Raw genomic sequence first — 25,000 nt, 5'->3', positions numbered from 1 at the left:
CAGTAGAATAAATACGGAAAACGCCTCGCCCCTTTCCTCTTTCTTTCTTCATCCTCTCTCTCTCTCTCACGCAGAAAGGCACACAACCTCTTGTCTCTTGCCCTGTCACACACACACACACACACACATACACACACAGAGAGAGAGAGAGAGAGAGAGTAGAGAAACAGACCGGTAGGTGAGGCACGCTCAATAGTGATAAAGAGAAGGGGCACTCAAAGTTTAATTTTGATAAGAATGCCACTCAGATGGTCCGCACAGGGACACACACGCACACACACACGCACACACACACACACACACACACACACACACACACAGATTGAGAGATAGAGATGGGCACCCAGACAGATTTTTACGTAGATTAGAAGACCGCCAAGTCGCACACACACACACACACACACACACAGATTTCTCGGGAACTGAGGGGGACTGACCGGTTGGTACACACGGATTTAAACAGGTAAAGCACCGCTCCAGCGAACCTTGTCGTGACCCTTGGTTCATGCACCAAGGGTGGGTGGGGTGGGTGTAATTTCATGGGCTCTGTCTCTCTCTCTCTCTCTCTCTCTCTCTCTCTCTCTCTCTCTCCACATAAGGAATGTTATTCACAACTAAACTGAGTTTGACGTCTGCGTGGAATGAAACAAATAGAAAAGTGAGAAAAGGTGTAATCCACATTATAAAATCACTCAAGAGACTATGGTCGACTAATGCACAGCTTTTCTGAAAACTTTTCGACGCACAAATTGAACCAGTCTTGAACTATGGAGCGGAAATATGGGGACTCATGACAAGTAATCAAATGGAAAGATTACATACTTTTGCAATGAAGCGCTTTCTTGGTGTCCCATTGCATTCATCAAACACTATAATGTATGGCGAAACTGGCAGGTACCCATTGCATATTAAATCATTTGTAAAATGCATGAAATATTGGCTCAAACTTACTAAACTGCCAACATCACGGTTATGTAAGCAAGCATGCGAGATGCTGCTGCTGCAAGAGAAGGGCAAACAGAACAGGGTATCCCACATCAAGAAAACACTAACTGAAAATGGATTCGATCTGGTCTGGATGTGCCAAGGAGTAGGGCACGAGAGCGGCTTTGTATCTGATTTAAAGATAGACTTATAGCATGTTACAAACAAAACTGGCACGGAGAAATAGAGAGCAGTGATAGGTATAAATGGTTCTATTCATTTAACACAATTTTTCAAACAAAGAAATATATCAAGATCCTAACAAACAAGTGGCAAAGAATCTGTTTCGCAAGGCTCAGATTGAGAGCACTTGGACTGAATGCCAACAGAAGATGGTTCGATTCAGACGTAGCAACATCCCTTTGCCCAATGTGTGGCGAAAGCCCAGAAGATGAAAACATTTCATATTTAACTGCAAAAGATACGAAGAATTGCGAAAAAAAAACAACAGCAACCCTGTACCCTTTTCAATACAGCTCCAGTGCAGAGAAAAGATTTGTTCGGCATACTGATGACAGAAAATGAAGATATGATACTCTCACTAGCAAAATATGTATCCGAGGCAATAAATATACGTAAAACGTCAACAATCGGTCCAAATACTCATTAATCAATTAAAAACTTAGTATGGGTTCTATGAGGGGGGGAAAAGGCATAGACAAAAAGGGTTTCACTTGGATGGTCAATTTCGACAATGTATTTTTATGATGTGTTCGTACTGATATGACGTGTTTCGGTGTTACATGCTGAAATAATCATTATATGTTTTATATGTACTTTGCTATGTGTTTGTATTGATATGATGTGTGTCGATGTCACATGCTTAAATGATTATTATACGGATTATATGTACTTTGTTTCCTGTTGTACTGTTCAAACCTAGGCGACGAACGACTGGAGGGGAAAAAGGTACAGTACCCGCTTGCCACATGGACTTTTTAAGCAAATGACAAAGTATCAAAGTGCCGCTTATCCCTTAGTAGTTTAGTTTACCTTGATTATGTTTTTCCTTTCTGTTCCATTTTATTTGTTTTGCACCATTCTTGTTCTGATTTGTGCATACTATGTCACTAGAGGTTTACAGCTAATGACAGTAAACATTTCAGTGTTCAGTGTTCTCTCTCCACATAAACACAGTACTTTTGTGCTTGTCACAGATCTACTCCCTGGGAGTAACAACAAAACACAAAATTGCTCCACCTCATAAAACCTTGTATAGGAAGTTCCTAATAAAATCAAGACCTTTAACAAGTTCAAGATTGATGGGAAAGTTTTATATTTTCAAGAATGGACAAGAATAAATGTTTCTTACGTAAACGATGTTCTGAATGAAAATTGAAGGTCTTTGAATATTCATGATTCCATGACACAGTTAATATCCAAGTTCATGTGTTTGAATTCTTTGGCTGCATAAACTCCATGAAAAGAATTTAAAGAGAAAAAAAATATGACAATGAAAAACAATGATCAGAATGGAGCTACTTATGATAAAACATACAGTATAATGGTGAAAGTTCCAAGACGAAGAAAATATTTCATAATATATTAATTGAAAAACCAGCGTTAGAAAAAGCCTGTAAAAATTTAGATTTTTTTTCTTGAAAACACACTTGAATGAAAGTTGTTTTTTCGTGTGTTTTTTTTTTTGTTTTTTGTTGTTGTTTTTTTGTTTTTGTTTTTTTTAATGGAACAAAGATCGAAGAGATTATATTAAAAGGGTTTTGGGTTAATGTCGTGTTCCTATAACAAATTCTATGCTGATGAACACGAGAGTTCTCTGAAGTAAGTGTAATTTTTGTCAAGATAAAGAGGGCACAATCCTACGAACGATTTATGAGCATGTACAAAAGTTTTGGACAGAGTTCGTAAGTTATTTAACAGAAAAGTGTTTCAGTTGCGACAGACTTCTCAACCATGCATTGATGGTTTTTCGATATGACAAAACACAAACTGATGGAAGCTTTTCATATATTTTATTGATAGCTAAATTCTTCGTACACAAATGTAGAATAAACAGAGCGAAGCCAACACTGCAAATGATCATAAAAGACATCGAACAAGCATATGAAATAGACCAGTTTGTTTTTAAGATGAATATGCCATATTACAAATTTGATCACAAATGAACACCGTACGCGAGCATTGCACAAGAATAAGCTTTGAAATGGAATCGATGTGTTGATGAATATTGTTTTGCCAATGTTCTTTTTAATGTAGAATGGTCGTGTTCAGAGCGGTACTATTTCACTTCTCAGTATATGAAATATATTTTTCTGTAAATCTTTGATTAAAAAATGTTGGGTAAAACGTTTCCTGAATAAACTGCAATGTGATATTTATTTCTAAGACATGCAACATGGAATGGGAACATGGTGAAAATAACAATAACAACAAGAAACAGCTAAAAAAATAAAATAAAAAAAACATATATCTTTATTGAAGGAGGAATGAACGAGATTTTTTTTCCGTTTCTTTTCTTTCTTTTTTTTTTTTAACCAAAGGAGGACTGAATGAGACCTTTTAGTTTTACCTATGGAGGATTGAACGCACACCAAAATGGTTTAGATCTCAAATTACGCTAAATGAACAGAGAGAGCGTTGTTGCTTTAAAGAAGACAAAGAGACAAAAGCTTGATCAAAACAAAAGCTTTTTTTTTTAACTGGGGAGAAGAAGAAGAGGCCTTGTTGATAAAGAAATTGGACCAAAGAATTACGTCATGCCATGTTTCGAATGACACTGACATTTGTCTGGGCAAGGCATGCCATAAAATGAATGAACAAGCTAATACAGAGTCGAACGGTGGGAAATGTGCATGGAGAAATATACTTTGAATAACGGAGTAATCACTTGAGTAAGCGCTTGTACAAGTTAATATAGCAGCACAAAAAGTGCTAAAACATATCGAGCAAACTGAACGGGATTTCCAAAGGAAAATGTTGATACGATTATCGTTTTGCTGAACAACTGATCGAGTACTGAAGAAATATAGTTTGATTTCTTGATTATACAAGACCTGTTTAATATAGGACTGTTTATGTCTTCAATGACGAGGAAATCTTTGCAGCAAATATCAAAGAAAAGTAGAGAATCATTTTACAATGGCATAAAAAGATCAAAGGAATTACGCGTTTTTAGTAGGGAGCACTGTTTGATAGATAAGAGAGCTATCACAAATGTATAGTTTGTTTTTTGGTATCGTATAATTTAAATACATCCAAATATACATCAACTCAGAAACCGAGACGAGATGTAAAGCGATCAAATGATACATATGCTCAGCTGATAAGAAACAAATGATTACTTCACTGTCTTAAATATCAGCTTGAATATGAAGATGAATTGCATGTAAGAATATTACTGGAGAGGGGACGCCACTCTACGAAACACAGTAGCAAGAATAGTTTTTGTGGAATCGTACAATGACAGTTTTGATGGTGTTGCTATTACTATTTAGGGCTATTAAAACTAGTATTGTTATTACTATTAAAACTAGTATTGTCATTACTATTCAGGCCTGTTACCATTATTGGGTTTCATTCCTCAAAAAGCTATACATATTTTTGTAAGCACTCAGTTTTAATGGGTTTTCCATTTAAACGAGTTCCAAGCGCGTTGGGTTATGCTGTCGGTCAGGCATCTGCTTAGCAGATGGGGTGTAGCGTATATGGATTTGTCCGGACGCAGTGACACCTTGAGTAACTGAACTTAACTGAACTTCCACTTAACCGAAATTTTCAGTCCGTGCCCAGGTTACGTTATGTGTAATTAAATCAAGGCCACTGGTGATTGAATGAGTGAGTTTCAGTTTTAGTTCATAAAAGGTGTCAAAGCACGTGGACTGATCAATATACCCTACATCTGCTGAATAAAAAAAAAAAAAAAGTACATGCATAAAAAGGAGCAGTGCCTGGCCTTCGCATAAACCCAACGCGCTGGTCTGGCCTTAAGCCTTCCTTAAGTTTATGTGAAAGGAAATGAAGGAACTAAACAAAACATACAAATAAGTGAACACATCAAAATATAACAAAGTGAAAAATGCGTAAAAGGGAAATCATTGAAATAACACAAGAATAATAGTGGACCACGAGCGAATGAATGAATACAATGTGGCATGTGGGTAACTCAGCAGGCAGCAGGCATATTCTTATTCTTGTTACATATGAGGCAGAGTGTTTCTCCACCATACCTCCTCCGACAAGACACTTAGTTGTCGCTGGATGATAGTCCTTTGGATCAGACGAAAAAACTAGAAGACAAAATGTCAAGAACTGAAGTCTCTTGTGCAGCTTACGCTCAATGCATGTAAAATAACAGAAATCAGCAAAAGAGTTGTCACAGGCGAGATCATGTGAACATGGTTACTTTTGTTTTTGTACACGCAGAAAAAAAATGATTGGTGGCGCCAGAAAATGGCGACCCTATCAACCGCTGCTGGCCACCCGAATGGCTCACAAAGAAACCTGTTGTAGATGAGAATAAGTTCACTACAACACAACAAGTCTTCCGAAAACTCTTCACGAATATTTCATAGCCAGAAAAGAAAGACTCGGGGTTTTTTTTTGCCTTTGGAATACGTATCAGAAAGGCACGGAAATAGTGTTTTGAAGAGAAAGAACTTGAACTTGAAGGATTCATATTTCATGATGGTGATAAAATACTTTTATCATCCAGTTTTATCATCCAGCCATCGAATGGGAAGAACAAAAATTTTAAAAAGCATTTTCATCAAAAAATCATATACATTTTAACGCATGGATATAAGTATAAAAATCTGACATTTATAACACTGCATAACTAATGGAGATTGAGAAAAAGAGGAAACCAGAGAGAGAGAGAGTGAGGGGAAGAGAGTGTGTGCGTGTGTAAACGGACTTTTTACTAACGATTAAGGAAGGAGCACAACAGCTATTCCACACACACAAACATGTATGAAAAAGGGGGGGAGAAGAAAAGAAAGAAATGGAAGAAAGAACTAGAAACAAGCATTGAGAACCAAAGAGAAAAAGGAAGAAAGGACAAGTCACACATAATTGAAAATACATGTTGATATAAAGAGAGGACAACTCATACATAAGCAAAAATACATGTTGATGTAAAGAGAGATAAAGTCATACAAATTAATAGCGAATGATCATATAATGAATAATAAAGGTAGGTGTGTGTGTGTGTGTGTGTGTGTGTGTGTGTGTGTGTGTGTGTGTGTGTGTGTGTGTGAAGAGAGCGAGAGAAAGTAATAGACCTGAAAATCAACGTGTCAACAAAACGATCAAGCACTAAGAGAGAGAGAGAAAGAAAGAGAGGTGGGAGGGGTGTGTACAGGAAAACGAAACACTGCCGGCAGACAGACGCACCCAGTGCAACAAAAGCTGTCATTCCTGACAAATAACATACACTTTTAGTGAAATCCTGTTTGCATATACCTTTTTGTCTGAATTCAACTTTATCTGCCTCATGAACCGATCTGTTACACGTTCACTGAATTTTTCCCACTACAAATCATTAACAAATATTTGGTTTTAATTTGCACAAGTATAATGTCCTTTTTATATCGCTTTTCCCAATGGTGAAACGTAATTCACAGTACAGAACAGCACAGCATAGCATCGTACAGCACAGTAGTACAGCACAGTACAGTACAGAACTGTTGAATTCAACCGTACACTGCAAGCTGTCCACCAGGTATCGTGTAGAAGACAGTTCCACATACTGATTGCAGATGTCGAAGAGAACGAACTTCTTGAGTACCACATGGTACTCCCATATTTTGAAGAGAACAAACGTTTTATGGATGTTATTATACGTAGTGAGAGAAGACAAAACACTGCATTTAGCTGTTGAGGATAGCGATGTTCTGTCTCTGTTTTTTTTTCTGAACAGGAAATTTCCGTCTCAGGTATTGGCGTAGATGTTTTGCGAGTTTCTGTGCTGCTGGATCACCTCGTACATAAACCGGTATTGCACCTGAAACAAAGCAAATAAATAAAAGACTGAATCCGTTTATTACCAGACGGATGTACAAGCGAATGAACGAAAGAATGAGCGATTGATGGACGGACGAACTGATAAACAGACTGACGAAGAAAGGAAAAGTAGATGAATGAGTGATCAAGAATTATGATGTGGATACCTGTATAGCGCGAAGTCATTTGAACGACCGGGTATATACCTGGATATAGCCGACTGACAGCTGCCATTGGGCGCTCATCATCCGTTTCCTGTGTCATTCAATCAGGTTTCAGTCACGCACACATACACACTCGTACAGACATGTAACATTTTACGTCTTTTAACGTTTTGTTTAATTACCCCATCATGTAGGCAGCCATACTCCGTTTTCGGGGGTGTGCATAATGGCTATGTTCTTTTTTCCATAATCCATCGAACGCTGACATGGATTACAGGATTTTAACGTGAGTGTTTGATCTTCTGCGTGCCTATACACACGAAGGGGGTTCAGACACTAGCAGGTCTGTACATATATTGTCCTGGGAGATCGGGAAAATTTCCACCCTTTACCCACCAGGGGCCGTTACCAAAATTCGAACCCGGGACCCTCAGATTTAAAGATCAACCCTTTAACCACTTGGTTATTGCGCCCGTCGATTGGCATGGTTACCACGGTTCCTAAACATCCGAAATGGTCATCACGGCTCATGAACATCCGGCATGGTCATGGTTCATAAACATCCGGCATGGTTACCACGGTTCATATACCCCCAGCATGGTCATCACGGTTCATAATCATCTGGCTATGCTGAGAATAAATCACTGATATTTTGAAATAATATGTGTTAAGCTAAGCCATGGAGAAGGGCATTATTCTGTCATATTCAAGCATTTATCTGTCTTTATAAATCTACAACTCATATCAGTAATGCTTTCGGAACAACTAGTATGTCCTTAGCTCAGACAACAAGCAGTGTGATATCTTGTCTAGTTGAAAAACACACATATATAGAAACTAATCTGCCAGTCTTTAAAAACGGGGATTAATAACAACAAAAATCAAGCAAAACATTGTTCATACAAATCAATACAAAGCTCATTCTGAAATGATAGCATACCTGTGAGGAAATAACTAAATTGAACACATCTTTTTCAAAACACACACACGCACGCACCCCCCCAACCCCCCCTCACCCCCCCCCCCCCCCACACACACACACACACACCAGGCCCCATCCTCCCCCCCACCCCCTCACACACGCACACACACGGCACGCACACATACAGACAGGCACACAAATAGCAGACTTAAGGAACTCAGATTTTGCTTCCAGTATTCCAGTATGTGTTATCAGTAATGAAGGCTGTAAAATGAAACAAATCAAAGCAGCGGATCACTGACCACAGAAGTGATGGCTTCAGGACGCACGGTGTGCACGTGCCGAGCAGCCAGGTAGACGTCAGCTTCACCGTCATACGTCATTCGGCTGATGGCGTCCCACAGAGCACACACCACTCCACTTTTGGCCACACCGTCACTGTCAACAAACAATGTTTAATTCGGTTCAGTGCGCAAACAGTAAACTGATAAAACAGTAGTAACTGACACATGGTTATTATAAGTAGTAGTTGTAGTATTACAGCTCCGACCAAATAATATGAAATGGAGTGCAAGGCTTAAAACACTATCTTGAACCAATAAAATAAATAAAAAAAATCTAGCACCCCAAACGTCAGAAGTGTGAAATGCAGTACCAGAAACCAAATGATGTGTCCAAGTTTTAGTACACATATATTTCACACATAAGAAATTGTAACTGCAGGCTATTGTTAAACCAAGGGAAATATTAAAGTCTTTGGATATATATGTGTGTGTGTGCGTGTGTTTGTGTGTGTGTGTGTAAAAAAAAAAAAGATGTGTGTGTGATCATCAAATGGATGTGTGTGTACACACACACACACACACACACACACACACACACACACACACACACACACACACAAAGATGACAGTATAAAGGACCAATATGATAATGCCTTTATAGTTTACACGGCGAGGCTATTTTTATGGTAACTTTTGCTACTGTTCGATTGTTCTACAGGTATACAGATTTTGTTTTTAATCTAAATGAAAATTATTGCGGGTGCGGTGGAAAATTGTTAGAGCGCTGGGTTGTCGCCCTAGCTTCCTGAGTTCGATCCTCAGCTTCGGCGCACCTGGTGGAGATTCTTTGATCTCCAAGGTCAACAAATGTGCAGACTTGCTTGTGCTTCAACCCCCTTCGTGTGAATACGCACGTGTGTTTTCGCATGCAGAAGATCAAACGCGCATTTTAAAGATCCCGTCATCAATGTCAGTGTTCAGTGGGTTATAGAATCAAGAACATACCCAGCATGCTCACTCCCGAAACGGAGGTGGCACAGTAAAGTCGTGGTAAAGTATGTGTGATCATCAAAGACAGTTTTTCTGATGATATTTTGTCATGAACAATAAAAAAATGTATACTCTACCAGTATTTCAACGATATAGGTATATAAATTGCCCGTGCAGGACATTGCAGTCCCACAGTGGTCGCTTTGAAATGTTCTGGTAGTGAAGTACGGAATGTATTGTCAGTGACTCACAGGCACTGGATGATGACTGGCTGCTTCGTGGGTTCTTTGTGTGACGTGTGCAGAATGTCCAGGAGACAGAGGAGGTCAGGAATATTGTCGGCAACTTCCCCTGTCCATGCCTCATAGTGCAGCACACGTACCTCACGGCTCTTGTCCTGGGGACAGAGAAATTCTAATGAAAAGCTCACTGCTTTTCCACTGTGCTATGAATTTGTTTTGAATTTTGAATAATTTTACGAGTGGCTCGTTTCACATTCATTATCTGTATAAACAGTTAATCGACTTTCCATCTGACACGAGCACAGCAGAATGAAGATGAAAATAAAAGACGTGCAAACTGCATGCAGATCTAGTTGGAGAAAAGTGGGTCTGGATCGAACACGTTTTTTTTTTCTCCAGAAAAATAAGGAGTGTTGGCAACCTGTCTGTTGATGGGGGCAGAAATATAGGAAAACCAGTGTTGTGTTACACAACTTTATCCTGAACTGTTTGTTACTGTATTGTACCGTTCTGAATTTTAATCATGAGAAAGAACCCATGGCAACGAGAGTGTTGTCCTCTGGCAAAATTCTGTAGAAGAAATCCACTCAGATATGTGCACAATCATATATGCAGTCAAGGCCTGACTAAACGCATTGGGCTATGCTGCTGTCAGGAATCTGCCTAGCAGATGTGGTGTATTGCATATGGATTTGTCCGAACGCATTGACGCCTCCTTGAAAAACTAAAACCGAAACACCTTACTATCATTCACCCACCAATCTTAATTTTGAAATCTTTTCTTTGGAAATAAAAGTATTTCAAGTACCAGTTCATATTCAGCCTGATGGACGCAACACTGGAAAAAAACCAAGACAAATACCCATCAGTTCATCTTAGAATTTCTTCTTCATTTTGCGAGGAAAACAAATATGAGCGAGAGCACCTGCCACTGCCACACAACAATCAAACAGAACCCGCTATTGTTCAGGATCAGAGTACTCGCCGCGCACACGCAGGCACGTACGCGCACGCATGCACGAACACACGCACACACACACTCACTCACTCACTCATTGGATTGGTGGATCCCTGTTACATAGTCCAATTGAAGTGTTCGTGCAATGTGACTTAGACAACAGGTTTAACAGCATTGATTATTTGTTTGTTTGTTTGCTTGCTTGTTTTTGATAACTTGTTAACTGGTGTTAGATCTTAATGTTAATGTTTGGTGTTTACCGGGTATTGACTAAATTGTTCTAAGTAATCCGGTTTTCCGCCCTTTTGCTAATATGTGCATGCGTGCGCACACAGGTACACATGCATGCACACACACCCGCGCGCGCGCACAAACACAAACAGACACACAAGCACACAAGCGTTACACATCTGATATCACTCAAAGTGAAAAGACGTTAAAGAAGAAAATAATGTACTCACTGTTTTCTTCATATCCAAGGTGTAGGTAAACAGGCTGTCTCCCAGAGGATTCATGGACACCAAACTGATCTCATAAGCACCACAGCTGACTGGTTGCTCCTTGCCTCTGGGCCAGTAAGCGCACATATCCTGTAAACAAACCATAAATACATTCAGCCAGCGTTGCCGTACACAGACACTGGAGCACCTTAAAAAGTGCGCTGTTGCTCGAATAAAAGTACTCGAAGACCCACGGTCTGTTTGATTGAATAACAGTTCTCTTGAGAACGAAATTAACGCACATGGAATGCTGCTGCACTATGGAAGAGCTTTTCCATTCTTTCTTAGTGACTCAGTTCTGGCTAATAGTGTTTGGTTGGCTGGAAGTTAAAGTTTCACACCCTCAAAAGGCGTCAAATAAGACAATATTTTGTATCAATACAATATAGTAATATATAATGATACTTGGGCATTTGAAACATATTTTGATTGTGTCATATACCTATGTCAAATATGGCGTGAACGAGCACAATGAAGTGTATTTGACAAGTTCTCAACTTAGACCTGTGACCCACCACCTGACTTATATACCTCGTGTACTTTTATCTTACCTTGTCTATCCCCTCCTTATATATATATATATGTATATATATATATATATATATATATATATATGTGTGTGTGTGTGTGTGTGTGTGTGTGTGTGTGTGTGTGTGTGTGTGTGTGTGTGTGTGTGATAAGATACCTTTAATTCCACCTGATAGATGAAATATACTTTCAACAGGTGCCTACCTAACATACTGTGTTCCTCCACCTGATCTATAATATACCTTGTGTCCCTCCATGTGACCTATATATCATGTGTCCCTCCATCTAACCTGTAAAATTATACCTTATGTTCCTCCACATGACCTGTATAATACTATACTTTGTGTTCCTCCACCTGACCAATATAACATACCTTGTGTCCTTTAACCTGACCCAGGGAGACAATGGTGGTGACGTCCCAGCTATCCACCAGTCTCCACAAGTCGATCACTGTGTCCGCCAACGGGAGCTGGGTCACAATGCTGCCCCGTGCTGACAGGAACGTCTGTGGGGAAAAAACACACACAAAAGCCAGTTATATTGTATTGGTTTGTTTTTGATAAAAGAATAGCTGTTGGAAAAGAATCCATGGCGATACAAACACTTATATGGACTTGAATGGACGTGTATGCAGTGTTCATAGACCTGACGAAGGCATTTAACATCGTCAACAGAGAAGCTTTGTGGACCATCATCGTGAATCTGGGCTGCCCACGCAAGCTCACCACACTGAAAAGACTTTTTCTTCGGCGACATGACTGGACAAGTTCTCTCAAACGCTGACTACAGAAACATCCTCCTCATCCCCAGTGGAGTGGAAATGGGCTGTGTGCTCGCCCCCGTAATGTTGAGCCTGTTCTTCACACAGTTCATACTGCGGGGTGAAAGATTTAGACTTGGGTATATACACAAGTATCACTCAGATGGATCTGCTATGACCTGCGCCGTCTCTCTGCCCGAACTGATACCCTGGAAAAGCTCATCATCGAAGCCTTATTCGCCAATGCCTGCGCCCCAGTGGCACACAAGGAAAATAATCTGCAGGTAATGGTTAATTGCTTTGCAAAAGCGTCATGGTTCTTTAGACTGACAATCAGACTAAGGAAAACAGAATCAAAGCAGCTTCGAACACAACTCGGCCCCAGCCAAACATCACAGTCGATGGTGTCCAGCCGAAGTGCGTGGAAAACTTCCAAGTACCTGGACATAACAATCCCCGCACATGGTTCTCTGAATAAAGAGATCACATCCAGAATCCAGAAGGCTAGCTAAGCACTTGGAAGACTGAGCGTGAAGGTCCCCCGGCAGAAAGGCATCAGACTGTCCACAAAGATCAAAGTCATCAAAGCTGTGGTCACTTCTTCACTGCTCCATGGGTGTGAACCAAGGACCCTGCATCGTCGGCATATCAAGCAGCAGCGTAGGATCATGACACATACACTATAAAGGAAACTGATGACGGGCTCACTCGCAAAAGAAGAAAAACATATATACTTCAATCAGATAAATAGAAACGACATTGTCGAGCAGACAACCGGCAGTATACTCAATTAAACAAAGATAAACAAGGGATAAAAGACCTACTGGCATGTAGACAGCATTGATGTACTGGGTCCTCCCCTTGGCATGCTGCGTGATGTACACAATGTGGTTGTCATCTGCACAACACACGAGCAAGAATCAACACAATCTGAATCCATTCACTCGACCGAAAGCAACCACACAGACTTGAAATAATTCTCTCTCTCTCTCTCTCTCTCTCTCTCTCTCTCTCTCTCTCTCTCTCTATCTATCTATCTATCTATCTATCTATCTATAAATCTATCTATGTATACCTGTCTATCTATCTATATATCTATCAATCTGTCTCCTCATCTTTGATGGGCATGGCAAAATAGTTTTGCATATAATATACGACCCATTTCTAACGGACAAGGAATATGTAATTAAAGAAAAAGCAACAAAAATAATTTTATGATAAGCGTGGAGTCAGTTCCGAAGGGCGGTGGACGATAATTCAGAAAACCTAACGCACGTACACTGTCCTCCTGAAACTTTACACCCAACGTCAAGGTGCTCACAGAACAACGTGTACTCTGATCTTCAGGTAAAAAAGATGGCCGAACACGCTGCTCTTTCAACGAGGCCGGGACCTGCATGACGTGACTGTTGGCGATGCCCTGAACCCGCTGACTCCACCACCTGGAGTTCTTCAAACAACCCATGATCCACACATCTCTCGCCACGCACGGCCAGCAGTCTGGATTATTTTGTCCGACTGGAGACACGTCACCATCGTCAAGACAGCGCCCGTTTTTCGCAAGGTCAGTTTGGTCAGTGTGTGGTGTTCACAGCGTTCTGCTCTTCCCTTTGCTCTGATCAGTCTGTTGTTTCTTCCCTGCTACTTCCCTTTAGTTAGTTTTGTTCCTGTTGCAGCAACCCAAAGCCTTGATTACGAATAACTGTGAAATATGTCCTCAGAATTATCATGAATGGCGTGCTCGTTTTATACCGGGCATAAAGGGTATGGCATGAGATAAAGAAGAGAAAGAAAAGGGGTGGGGGGAGGCGGTAGTACAAAGGTGGAAAGGGAGAGAGAGGGGGGGGGGGTGAAGAGGGGATGAGGAGAGATACATATCATGAGAGAGAGACATCCACAGGTAGAGGACACAGACGGATAGACAGGGGGTCCAGAGACAAGGAGGTAGGAAGGGAAAGACAGCGACATACAGAGAGGAAGCGAGGAGATACTGAGAGACTTGTACAGGGACAGGGACAGACATAATATGACAAGCATACAGACAGGCAATCAATACACCTGCAAACACACACTTTGTGTGAAAAATTCAAAAACATCATTAATTTTGGTTCAACAAAACCATCCCTTCCATCCACCCACCTCTTCTATCCACACCACGTTCCACACATGAAAAATCCTTTTGTTTGACTGTAAAGTACTTGTGTACATATCTTAACTAGTACCTGGCAGAGCGTCAGGATTTCTGTTCTTTGCTTGGTTCTCCTCCTGGCTGGCTAGAGTGTGGGAGGGGTGAGTGAGGCACGTCCGCATCTGGCACAGTCTCTGGAGGAAGGGAAACAACTCGATATCAGTCATCAGAAAGTTACCCATGTGGCACAGTTTCTGGAGGAAGGGAAACAACTCGATATCAGTCATCAAAAATATATCCATCTGGCACAGTATCTGGATGAAGGAAACAACTCGATATCAATGGTCAGAAAGTTACCCATCTGGCACAGTCTCTGGGGGAGGGGAGACAACTTGATATCAGTCATCAGAAAGTTATCAAACTGGCAAAATCTCTTCAGGGAAGCTTCTTTTTTTTTTACAGGCACAAATGATACATCCAACCAGTCCTGATCCTCATCCACAAATACTAAATAAATTTGGCTATCCAAATCAGGCAATAATGTTTAAAGATATTTTGAAAATGTATGTATATTCCGCTTGTATATTCGTATGAGCAACAAAGAGTATCCAGTGCCATTTCCCTGTCGTCTAGCCGTTACTATCATGACCATATGGGTTCAAGCCTGTCCATACAACAATGATGGCAACGAGCCGTGCACTCTCTCTCTCTCTCTCTCTCTCTCTCTCTCTCTCTATCTATCTCTCTCTCTCTCTCTCTCTAACACACACACACACACACACACACACACACACACACACACAAACAAACAAACAAACAAACAAACAAACAAAGTGTAGGACACCTTAAACTCTGCATCAATACGTGGCTGTGGCTGGTCATGACGGATGGTAGAGGAAAAGATGCGGTCAAAGGACGAGGTGTCCAGTCTGGAGTCACCGCTCATGTAAGCTGCCAGCACTGCCTCGTGCAGAAACTCGTACTGGCCCTGCACACACACACACACACACACACACACACACACACACACACACACACACACACACACACACATAGAGAGAGAGAGAGAGAGAGAGAGAGAGAACAAATTTCACTAATAATTACACTGTAGAAGAGGCGGGCATTCAGCCAAAGAGTCGGTTGGGTGTAATTGTTGGATTAGGTTGGGTGGGATTGGTTCATGATTCCTGAAAATGTATTCGTTTACCATTCGTAATCTATTCAATCGTTCATTGGTTCATTCGTTGTTTCTTTCTTTAATCATTTTTAAGTGGATTGTTCAGTTTATTTATTCGTAGGTATATTGGTTCATAAAATAAGTTCAGCAGTTCGTTCGTAAACGATACCGCGCTTGCCAGAAGTGTACATGTCCTATAATTTCTGTTAAACACTGTTAATCACAGTACAAGATAACAAATCTAGAATTCAAGTCTCCGTTCGCAAGAGAGGCATGAGGGCTTGAGGCGTGTGCGGTGGGGGAGGGGTAAGAAGACACGGATTCTGAACGTGGTTTTTGCGCCATTCACACACTCAAACACAACCCTCCTCCCTTCACCCCCACACCTATCGACACAAAACATGGACAGCCCAGTACCTTGTTCTGCACCATGTGACACCTGTAGTCCCTCAGGTTGCTGACAGTGGTGTACAGGGAGATCGTCTCTTCCTCCTGACTCTGGTCCATCAGGATGTCCAGGGCAATGTACGTCCCTGTTCGACCCACGCCGGCACTGGGCACACAGTCGGAGGAAGTGTTAGACTCTCTCTCTAGCTGTTATGCAGCTGCATCACAGACCTTTTTTCTCTGTGTCCGTATTGATGAGTGTAACGAAGAAGAAGAAGAAGAAGAAGAAGAATCGAAAGGCACTGCGACTGCTATAAAAGATTTTAGTGGTCACAATGAATTTTGTGCACAACTTTAGATCAAAATTCTATATAAATAAGAGAAAAGGCAGTAAACTGAGAGTAACTACTTCAGCCTTTTCCAGTGAACACGTGACTTAAAAATTAAGGAAGTGCATGAAAAAGAAACGATTAATTTATTAGTACTTCATACCATAGACCTTTCGATGCATGACCGCCGTCTAATCACATGGTCTTACGTGCCATGCTAAAAGTATACCATTGGTCTGAAAGTTTCTTCCAAATTTCACAAATCGTCAAAAGTTTACAACACGTTATATTTATTTTTTTAAATTGTTTATATGCAGTGTAAAGCTACCTCTCATATTAAGCGTGTGTGTGTTGAGTGCTTCTGACTCGTTGATTCATGTATCAGGAAGACAGAACGTAACGCTCACCTGCAGTGCACCAAGAGAGGCGGGGCAGTTGGGGTGCGGGGAGCACGTGCTCTGATGTAACGCCAGAAGTCAACGAGAGGGGTGGTGGTGGGCACCTCGTGGTCCATCCACTTTACGTAGTGGTACTGCCTCACCTGTCGTTTCTCCTGGCCCTGTGTGCACACAACTATATCACTTGACGTAGTGGTACTGCCTCACCTGTCGTTTCTCCTGGCCCTGTGTACACACAACTATATCACTTGACGTAGTGGTACTGCCTCACCTGTCGTTTCTCCTGGCCCTGTGTGCACACAACTATATCACTTGACGTAGTGGTACTGCCTCCTGGCCCTGTGTGCACACAACTATATCACTTGACGTAGTGGTACTGCCTCACCTTTCGTTTCTCCTGGCCCTGTGTGCATAAAACTATATCACTTGACGTAGTGGTACTGCCTCACCTGTCGTTTCTCCTGGCCCTGTGTGCACAAGACTACATCACTTGACGTAGTGGTACTGCCTCACCTGTCGTTTCTCCTGGCCCTGTGTGCACGTACAGTCAGTTAGGGGATCCACTGACGCGAAACAACTTTCTTTCGAATACAAGGCAAATAAATATAAGCATGAATGTTTTTCTTAGTGACTCAAAGCGTCTTACTGTTCCCTAGAAATGAGAGTGCTAGGTACTCGAAAGACATTTTTGTTCAAGACACCATGCCACACTTACCTGTATTAAATGGGACAGTTGAACTTAAACGAACAGTGTGTGTGTGTGTGTGTGTATTTGTATGGGTGTGAGTTGTATTGTGTTTTTGTGCGTGGCTGGTCATTAATCTAACGTCTGTTCACCTATGTGACTTAAGATAGGAAAAAAATCAGGTGCATCTACTTTCCGTCCATGTAGATGTGTGTTTACGCGCACGCGTGTGCAAACCCAATACATCTTTTTTAATCCTATTGGCAACTGTGTGTGGCGCGCGCGCGCTCATACACACACACACACACACACACACACACACACACACACACACACACACACACACACAGACTGAAAGTTCCACCTGAAGTTTCTTGATATTGAAAGTCCGGGTGACGAAGTGAGCTCTCTCCTCCACTTCAAGTCCGGCCACCTCCACGTGTCCTGTGTTGAGTGATTTCCCTTTCTCTGGCCAATACTCGTGACACTTGGCCTGAAACATTCAGAAACCCGCGAGTTCTTAATATATGTTTTTTAAACAAATGCCTCGTGCACATGTGGTATGGTTGATGCAGCAGCTAGGTTTGAAACCTTTTACATATATTGTTATATGCCTTTTTACAGAAAACAATACTGCTTATGGAGAATTCAACGCGAGAATAAGTACGAATTAGCTTCCAATACTGAATTTTATTCAAAGTTTTCACGTTTTGAAGCGTATTGTAACTTTAAACATGATAGACAAAATATGTCTGCGTTATGCTTTATAACAGAATAGAACACGATAGCATGTAACATATCACTTTGTTGTCATGAAATATAAGGGTCCGGAAAGACATAGACGAAAAGAAACCAAAAAAACATAATAAACGGGAATGTTACCTGTTACTGTACAATATACAATACATTTATCAGTCATATTCAGGAGTCTTCCAGTCACTGTGTCATTGGGAACTATCCAATGACATCATATCTTTGGCCCTGGCCGCACGTCCTCTTTTAACACTAGTTGGCTGTGTGTGTGACAGTTGGGCGATGTGTATTCTTGTCCGTATTAACATTATATATAATACAACAATTTAAAAGGTGAACTTCGTACTTAAAAGTCACGACTAGCACGGGAGGTATGGCGTTTAGATCTGGTATCTCTGTTCAAGGCTGCTGTTATCCACTCGCTGTTAGTACGCTTCTTCATTAATGTGACTGTGCCAGTGATGAATATAGTGCATCCCCTGTGCAGACCAATCCTGACAGAACTCACTTTGCTTCCTTCTTTGAGGTTGGTGAGCATGACGATGTCAGTGACCCCTTCCTGCCACACCATGCGCCAGAAATCGTCCTGTGTGTTAGACCTGGGGCCTGGGATACAGATGACATACATGCGTGAAGCGGGGGCAAGGATCACTGATGGACGGATGGATGGGGAGAAACTGAGACAGTGAGACAGAGACAGTGCTAATGGTTTACTTATCATGCCATTGCCCTTCACGATGGGGTAAGTGGCAAAATACCATTACAAAACCTTCAAGACCAAAAAAATATTCAATGAAACGATACTAGAAATAAATAGTAACAGTTCCTGACAGTATGAGAGAGAGAGAGAGAGGTGGGGGGGGGGAGGATGTTTGTATAAACGTATTTGTGGACTGATCCAGACAGACAGGCAGACCAAGTGACGGAGCAGAGACACACGTGGTTTGCTTAAGATGTTACCTTGAGATGCGATGTAAGCCTTTTCAGTCTTATATCCCTGAGAAGAAAAAAAAAGAAAAGAAAAAAGTGTCAGTAAAATGTTTTCCAAATAAGAACAAAAGTTCAAAAGAGCCAGAGTGAGAAGCTTTCTTTTGCTATATTTGCCAATGGAAATGCTAACTGAAAGAAAACGGTTTGGGGTTTGTTTGTTTTTTTTGTTTTTTTGTTTGTTTGTTTTGGTGTTTTTTTTGTTTTGTTTTGTTTTTTCAAGCTAACATTCTGGATCAGAAGATGTCTTTGATCCTCGACGGAACACACACACACACACACACACACACACACACACACACACACACACACACACACACACACACAAACAAACACAAACACACACACACACACACACACACACACACACACACACACACACACACACACACACACACACACACACATCTCCCCCTATATGTACATAATGGGGTGTGTTTTGTTACACGATCACACTCCCATATTTGCACACACGCACAAATAGAACGGTTGGGAAGACATACTGATGCATACCTTGACAAAGCTGGCGTTGATGTAATCTGAGGCATCATCACCATCCACTTGCTCCAGTACCACTCGGGTCTTGTCATCTGGATAACGATGATAATTGTGATAATAACAACACCAAAACCAACTAATATAATCAGAGGTAGTAGTAGTAGTAGTAGTAGTAGTAGTAGTAGTACAAAAACATCGCAAGACATCGTCTTGCAGGCATCAACCCCAATATATTTTTCAATTTAAAGCGTCACGGATGACCCAGTAACAACGCTCTGTGTGTGTGTGTGTGTGTGTGTGTGTGGAAGGGAGGGGGGAAGGGGAATGAGATGATACACAGAGCGAGAGAGAGGGGGGTCATCACTGAAATACCTACACGGAAGAATGCTGTTGAAACGATTCTTGTAGTAGTTTTCTTTCCTTTGTGCGCTTGACAAAGGGTACTCTTTCACTTCAACAAGTGTCTGAAACAAACCATGGGAAGAAAATGGTGACACAGGGTACTCTTTCACTTCAACAGTTGTCTGAAACAAACCATGGGAAGAAAATGGTGACACAGGGTACTCTTTCACTTCAACGTTTTAGCCCGATGCCCTATAGAATGTAGACCCTACCATGCTCAGGACATGTTCCCCGTCCCGTTCCACGCACGCAGGCACACACACACACACACACACACACACACACACACACACACAGTGCATGCATGAAGCCATACATGGAAACATGTAACCTTTGTTGTAACCCTTGTGAGTCAAAACTTCCCCCCTCACCTTAAACTCGTCAGCCACCGTGTCGTCCTGCAGACTGTCCACGATCGTCTTCTGCAGTTGGTCAAGACGGAAGGTGGCTGGCACAAAGCTGTCAAACAGTGAAGGATCGTTGTTGTAGATTTGCTCCCCGCTCCACTCGGCGTCCATTTCTTCGTCTTCAGTCAGTGGCTCTTTGCTGGCAGGCAGCGGCTTCTCTGCACCAGGCAGGGGTTTGGGTACCTTCTGAGGTGGACTTCCAGCTCCCGCGGCGCCGTTCCCAGTTCCGTTCTTTTTAACCGCCTGGTTTAGGGGGTGCGGGTGTGGCACTGGAAGGTGTGTTGTCTTGAGGGGGGGAAACGTTCTGGTAGATGTTGGGGTCTGCCGGTTTGGGCTTGGGTTTGAGCGATGGCTTCACCTGGGCCTGTGGCCTGGCGTCCTTTTTGTCTGCAGAAAACCACGGAGAAACAGTGAGATGATCCTGAACAGGATCCCGGTTTATTGATAATGGTTTCTTGAAGCGAAGAGTCTCATTGCATGTTTTTTCTTAATGATGATAATGATGATGATATAATTATTATTACAATAATGATAATAACAAGAAGTAGAATGAAAGAAAGGATGAATGAATGTATGCATGCATAAATGAATGAATGAATGAAGTTTAATGCGCAGACTGTATTAATCCTGAATTTATCACCTGAAAGAAGATTCAGATAAAATCGTTATTATCTAAGACCTCGCACTGAAGCATCTGCCCTAATCAAAGTGACCTTTCCTGATAGTTTAACATGATCGTGTATTTATGAGGTGGGAAGCGCTGGGAAGTGCCATCGAAGTCAACAGAATCTCAGAGTGAAACGATTATTCTACACTATCTTTGAGGAAATATCGCCTTTGACTTTCATGCTGATTCCCAGGGACACGCGCCCGCACCCACAAGTAACAAACACAAGGGCCGAGAATTAAAAAAACAACAACAAAAAAACGCCCATGGTGTCTCTGTTTGTGTACCTTGTGTGTGGATGCATGTGGACAGTAGTAACGTGGCAGAGAGCAGTGTACAATGTGTTTGGGTAAGTGTGGATGATATTATCAAGGCTCTCTCTCTCTCTCTCCCTCTCTCTCTCTGTGTGTGTGTGTGTGTGTGTGTGGTGATACAGTCAAACGTACCATCTTTGACAGCTACTGGATCAAAGGACAGAGATGAGGGGCGTTCGGGTTCTCTTCCTTCAGCCCTACGTGCAATGTGGGTCAGCTCCGATGAGGGATGGGCTGGAGCTGGCGACTTGGCAGCCCGCTTGCGTCGTCGTCTGGGATTCATTTTAAGAATAAGCATGGCCCGATTAAAAGTTATAAAAGAAATCAGATAAAATGACCTTTCGTAAGGCCTTCTGGAATGTTCTTAAATTCGAAATCATGTCCTTTGCAAGACTGTACTGTCGTAACGTTTACAACTTTTGCTTAATCATGAAGTAATGTCTATTGGACTTTTCTAATTCCAGCACAACATTAGTGTCTGTTGAGAAATTAAATTTCTTCTCAAAACCGCAAGAGTGATGCCCAGACTATGAACTGGAATAGCGTTGAATTGTAGTGCAACAAGACAAAACGGCAACAAATGTTTATCGGATCTTGACAGGGTACATTTCTTTTATATAACTTGGAAAAATAGATTGGTTAAATGGACGATTAAGTAGGCTATACATTTTTTTTACTATAAAGAAAAGATATATATATATGTGTGTGTGTGTGTGTGTGTGTGTGTGTGTGTGTGTGTGTGTGTGTGTGTGTGTGTGTGTGTAAAAACCCACAGTGACGGATCGAAAGAAAGAGAGACAAAGGGTGTGGGGAGAGATTTGACGAAGACGACACTGATTTTTTTAACCAACCTCATTACAAAGAAGATAACGATGATAATGATGACAATGGCAGCTAGTACTGCGACCACTGACCCAGCAATCACAGCGGGATTTTTGGGCTCGTCGACCACCGCTAGATTGAAAAAAAAAACATCACACCAGATGAACCAATATCAACATTACCGAATCGCTACAGAGACATTGGTACAAGTGTTTTGCTAGAAGATGCTGTCCATGATCAAACGGTGAAAATTATTAGAGAAAATCAAATTTAAATTGTCTTGAAAGTTGTTATTGTTTTGTTTTCGTAAAATGTTATATATCCGGCGATGTGTTTTGATTGCATGTACAGGTTATGAATATAGAAAGTACACGCAAATAGCCATTTCAAAAATATCACAGTCAGCTTAAATTATTCAAATCACGATCGGTTAAATGGTTTCCAAGGAATTAGTTCGACCAGGAGAGAGATTTGCCTACTTTTAGAATGGCATTAAGCAGGTGTGTGCGTGTCTGTATGTGTGTGTGTTATCTGACAAATTAATGATGATTGTTAATTATTTATACTTCTTTAGCTGCTGATTTAAACTATAAAGAAATTTACTCGACAGTGTACATGAAATATCTCTCGGTACACACACACGCGCGCGCGCGCGCACACACACACACACACGCATGCACACAAACGCGCGCGCGCGTACAGACGCACACACACTCATACCTATGCCTGGCCTTCGTGTGTGTGTGTGTGCGTGTATGTATGTGTGTGTGTGTGTGTGTGTGTGTGTGTTGTGCATTTCTAACCTTCAGCACAATATAGACCAGTGAAGCCATCAGAACACTGTCCTGTGCAGTGACCCGTGTCGTGACGACACTCACTGATGACTCGGCATTTTCCACATGTCTGGTTGCACCCCTCACCGTAAAATCCGTCCAGACAGTCTGAAAAATAATCCACCCAAGCCCTTGCCTTAGTCGTCGCGTTTTCTAGCTGCACAAACTGATTCAAAGGGACAGAAATAAACTAAGTACAAATGAACCATTTCTTATTTGGTGGCTGGTTTTTTGAAGGTAGTACAGCTGGGGGAGAAAGATTATCCAAAATCCTATTTTCTTGAGGATTTTTGTAAAAGATTGAATCCTTTCTTGCAGAAGTCCACGCCCATTCACGTTGTCACACACGGCTCTCTCCACAAACTGACCACATGGCCGTTTATGTTCCCCATTTCCTGTCTTCACATCTGAAGCCGTAAGCATTGTTTAATAATTCATTGTCACTTCCTAAGTTGAAACTCGCAGCACAGCATAATTCCTACCTTGAGAACAGTGTGTATGGATTAGGGAATCAATATTATCTGGATAATACGATAAGATGTTTGCTGCCAGTTCTGAAATTGTTCCCGGTTATGTTTTTTCACATGATTTGTTGTCTTTTCTGTCCGTCAGCAGGGCTACGCCCGAACAAATGTGGAAGGAGTTTACTGACCTTTGGTTGAATTGTCAGCTGTGGACCATGAACCAATCGGTTTTGTTATTGTAAGTTGGTTTCAGTTTCAGTTTCTCAAAGAGGTGTCACTGCGTTCGGACAAATTCATATTGTAAGTTGAAGAAACAACAATATTGAAAAGAAATAATTCCTGATATGACAACGTGTAAACCAGAGGACGATGACACAGCAAGCTGTCATTTCACTGTGTACTGTACCCTGATCAGAGCTTGTCCTGTGTGTCATGTGGACAGACGGGAGCATCAATGCATCATAGGAGGGCGTTAACACAGCAGTCCGTCAATAGGCTGTGTAGTCTCAACGCTCGGCTCATTTCAGAGACTGCCATGAGCTTAAAGTTGGGCCAGTAGCAGAGTGAGAGATGCATTATCAATGGTTTCTCCACTGCAATGGGAATTCACACAATGCTTAGTCTTTCGTAAAGGAGTATGGCTATCAAAATTGGAAGCAAGATTTCACCGGTTCTTAGTGATGCAGCCTAGGGAGTTTGTCTTTGGGAACCATCCAAACGCCGACTGTCCTAAAATCCTCATGACCAAGATAGTAGGGATGTAACATGGGCAAGACATTCACCACTATAATTGAATTCTAGCCCAGATAGTCGGGACAGCAGTTACCTCTTCTGCTGTTCTGATGGTTACAGTTGGACACAAATTACTATCATACTGTACCCTGATGACAGCGGTCACCACGTCTGCCGAGTGGACAGAGGGGACAGTGGCCAGAGGTCTTATCACACACTGTTTCTGGGTGACAGGTCCACGTGCAGTTGGAGCAGAAGGTGTTGCCTTGAGGCTTGTAGGAATCATCCAGACACTCTAAACACACACACACACACACACACACACACACACACACACACACAGGAACGCAAGTGCGCGCGCGCGCGTGCACACACACACACACACACACACAGAACTCTTGCAACAGACAAGCACTATGGAATCACCTGAATACTGTAACTCTGTATAACCAGTGTTGCACGGAGAACACTATTAAACCATGCACAACAGAAGCAGGATGTGTTAAAGTGTCAGAGCCAAACTAACCTGTACAGTTTGGAGGCTCCAGGTTGCTGTTCAGTGTACACTCTGTACACCCTGTGCCTGTGTCCCGATCACACCGTCGGCAGTTAGCTGTGCTGCAGTTCTTGTCGCACATGTCTCCGTACCGACCGTCAACACAGTCTGGGACATCAGGATTGGTCTCAGTTATTTCAAGACAAAAATAATTGACACGCAAAATGG

General features: G+C 41.8%; 2 protein-coding genes across 14 annotated transcripts in view; both read right to left on the bottom strand.

The window, feature by feature from the left end:
* LOC143299914 (uncharacterized) overlaps positions 1 to 25,000 on the bottom strand; it is a 110,642-nt gene that overhangs the window by 46,871 nt on the left and 38,771 nt on the right. For all 13 annotated transcript variants that reach the window (XM_076613433.1, XM_076613440.1, XM_076613436.1 and 10 more), the window contains one exon: positions 24,803 to 24,940. In XM_076613433.1, the coding sequence (XP_076469548.1) occupies positions 24,803 to 24,940 (138 nt within the window). The remainder of the gene's footprint in view (positions 1 to 24,802; positions 24,941 to 25,000) is intronic.
* On the bottom strand, positions 2,941 to 21,708 carry LOC143299984 (receptor-type tyrosine-protein phosphatase alpha-like). The gene is made up of 18 exons (XM_076613540.1): positions 21,627 to 21,708; positions 20,746 to 20,831; positions 20,409 to 20,687; positions 20,012 to 20,099; positions 19,651 to 19,727; positions 19,111 to 19,147; positions 18,659 to 18,756; positions 17,762 to 17,890; positions 16,722 to 16,873; positions 16,016 to 16,151; positions 15,266 to 15,409; positions 14,516 to 14,615; positions 13,118 to 13,191; positions 11,907 to 12,038; positions 10,967 to 11,095; positions 9,557 to 9,702; positions 8,334 to 8,469; positions 2,941 to 6,946 (listed from the first exon to the last, which is right to left on the bottom strand). Exons 1-18 carry the CDS (start codon positions 21,706 to 21,708, stop codon positions 6,875 to 6,877), a joined length of 2,097 nt encoding a protein of 698 aa, XP_076469655.1. The 3' UTR covers positions 2,941 to 6,874.

This window comes from Babylonia areolata, chromosome 25, assembly GCF_041734735.1.
Source record: "Babylonia areolata isolate BAREFJ2019XMU chromosome 25, ASM4173473v1, whole genome shotgun sequence".
Taxonomy (NCBI): Eukaryota; Metazoa; Mollusca; class Gastropoda; order Neogastropoda; family Buccinidae; genus Babylonia; species Babylonia areolata.
This window is presented reverse-complemented; position numbering and strand designations above follow the sequence as displayed.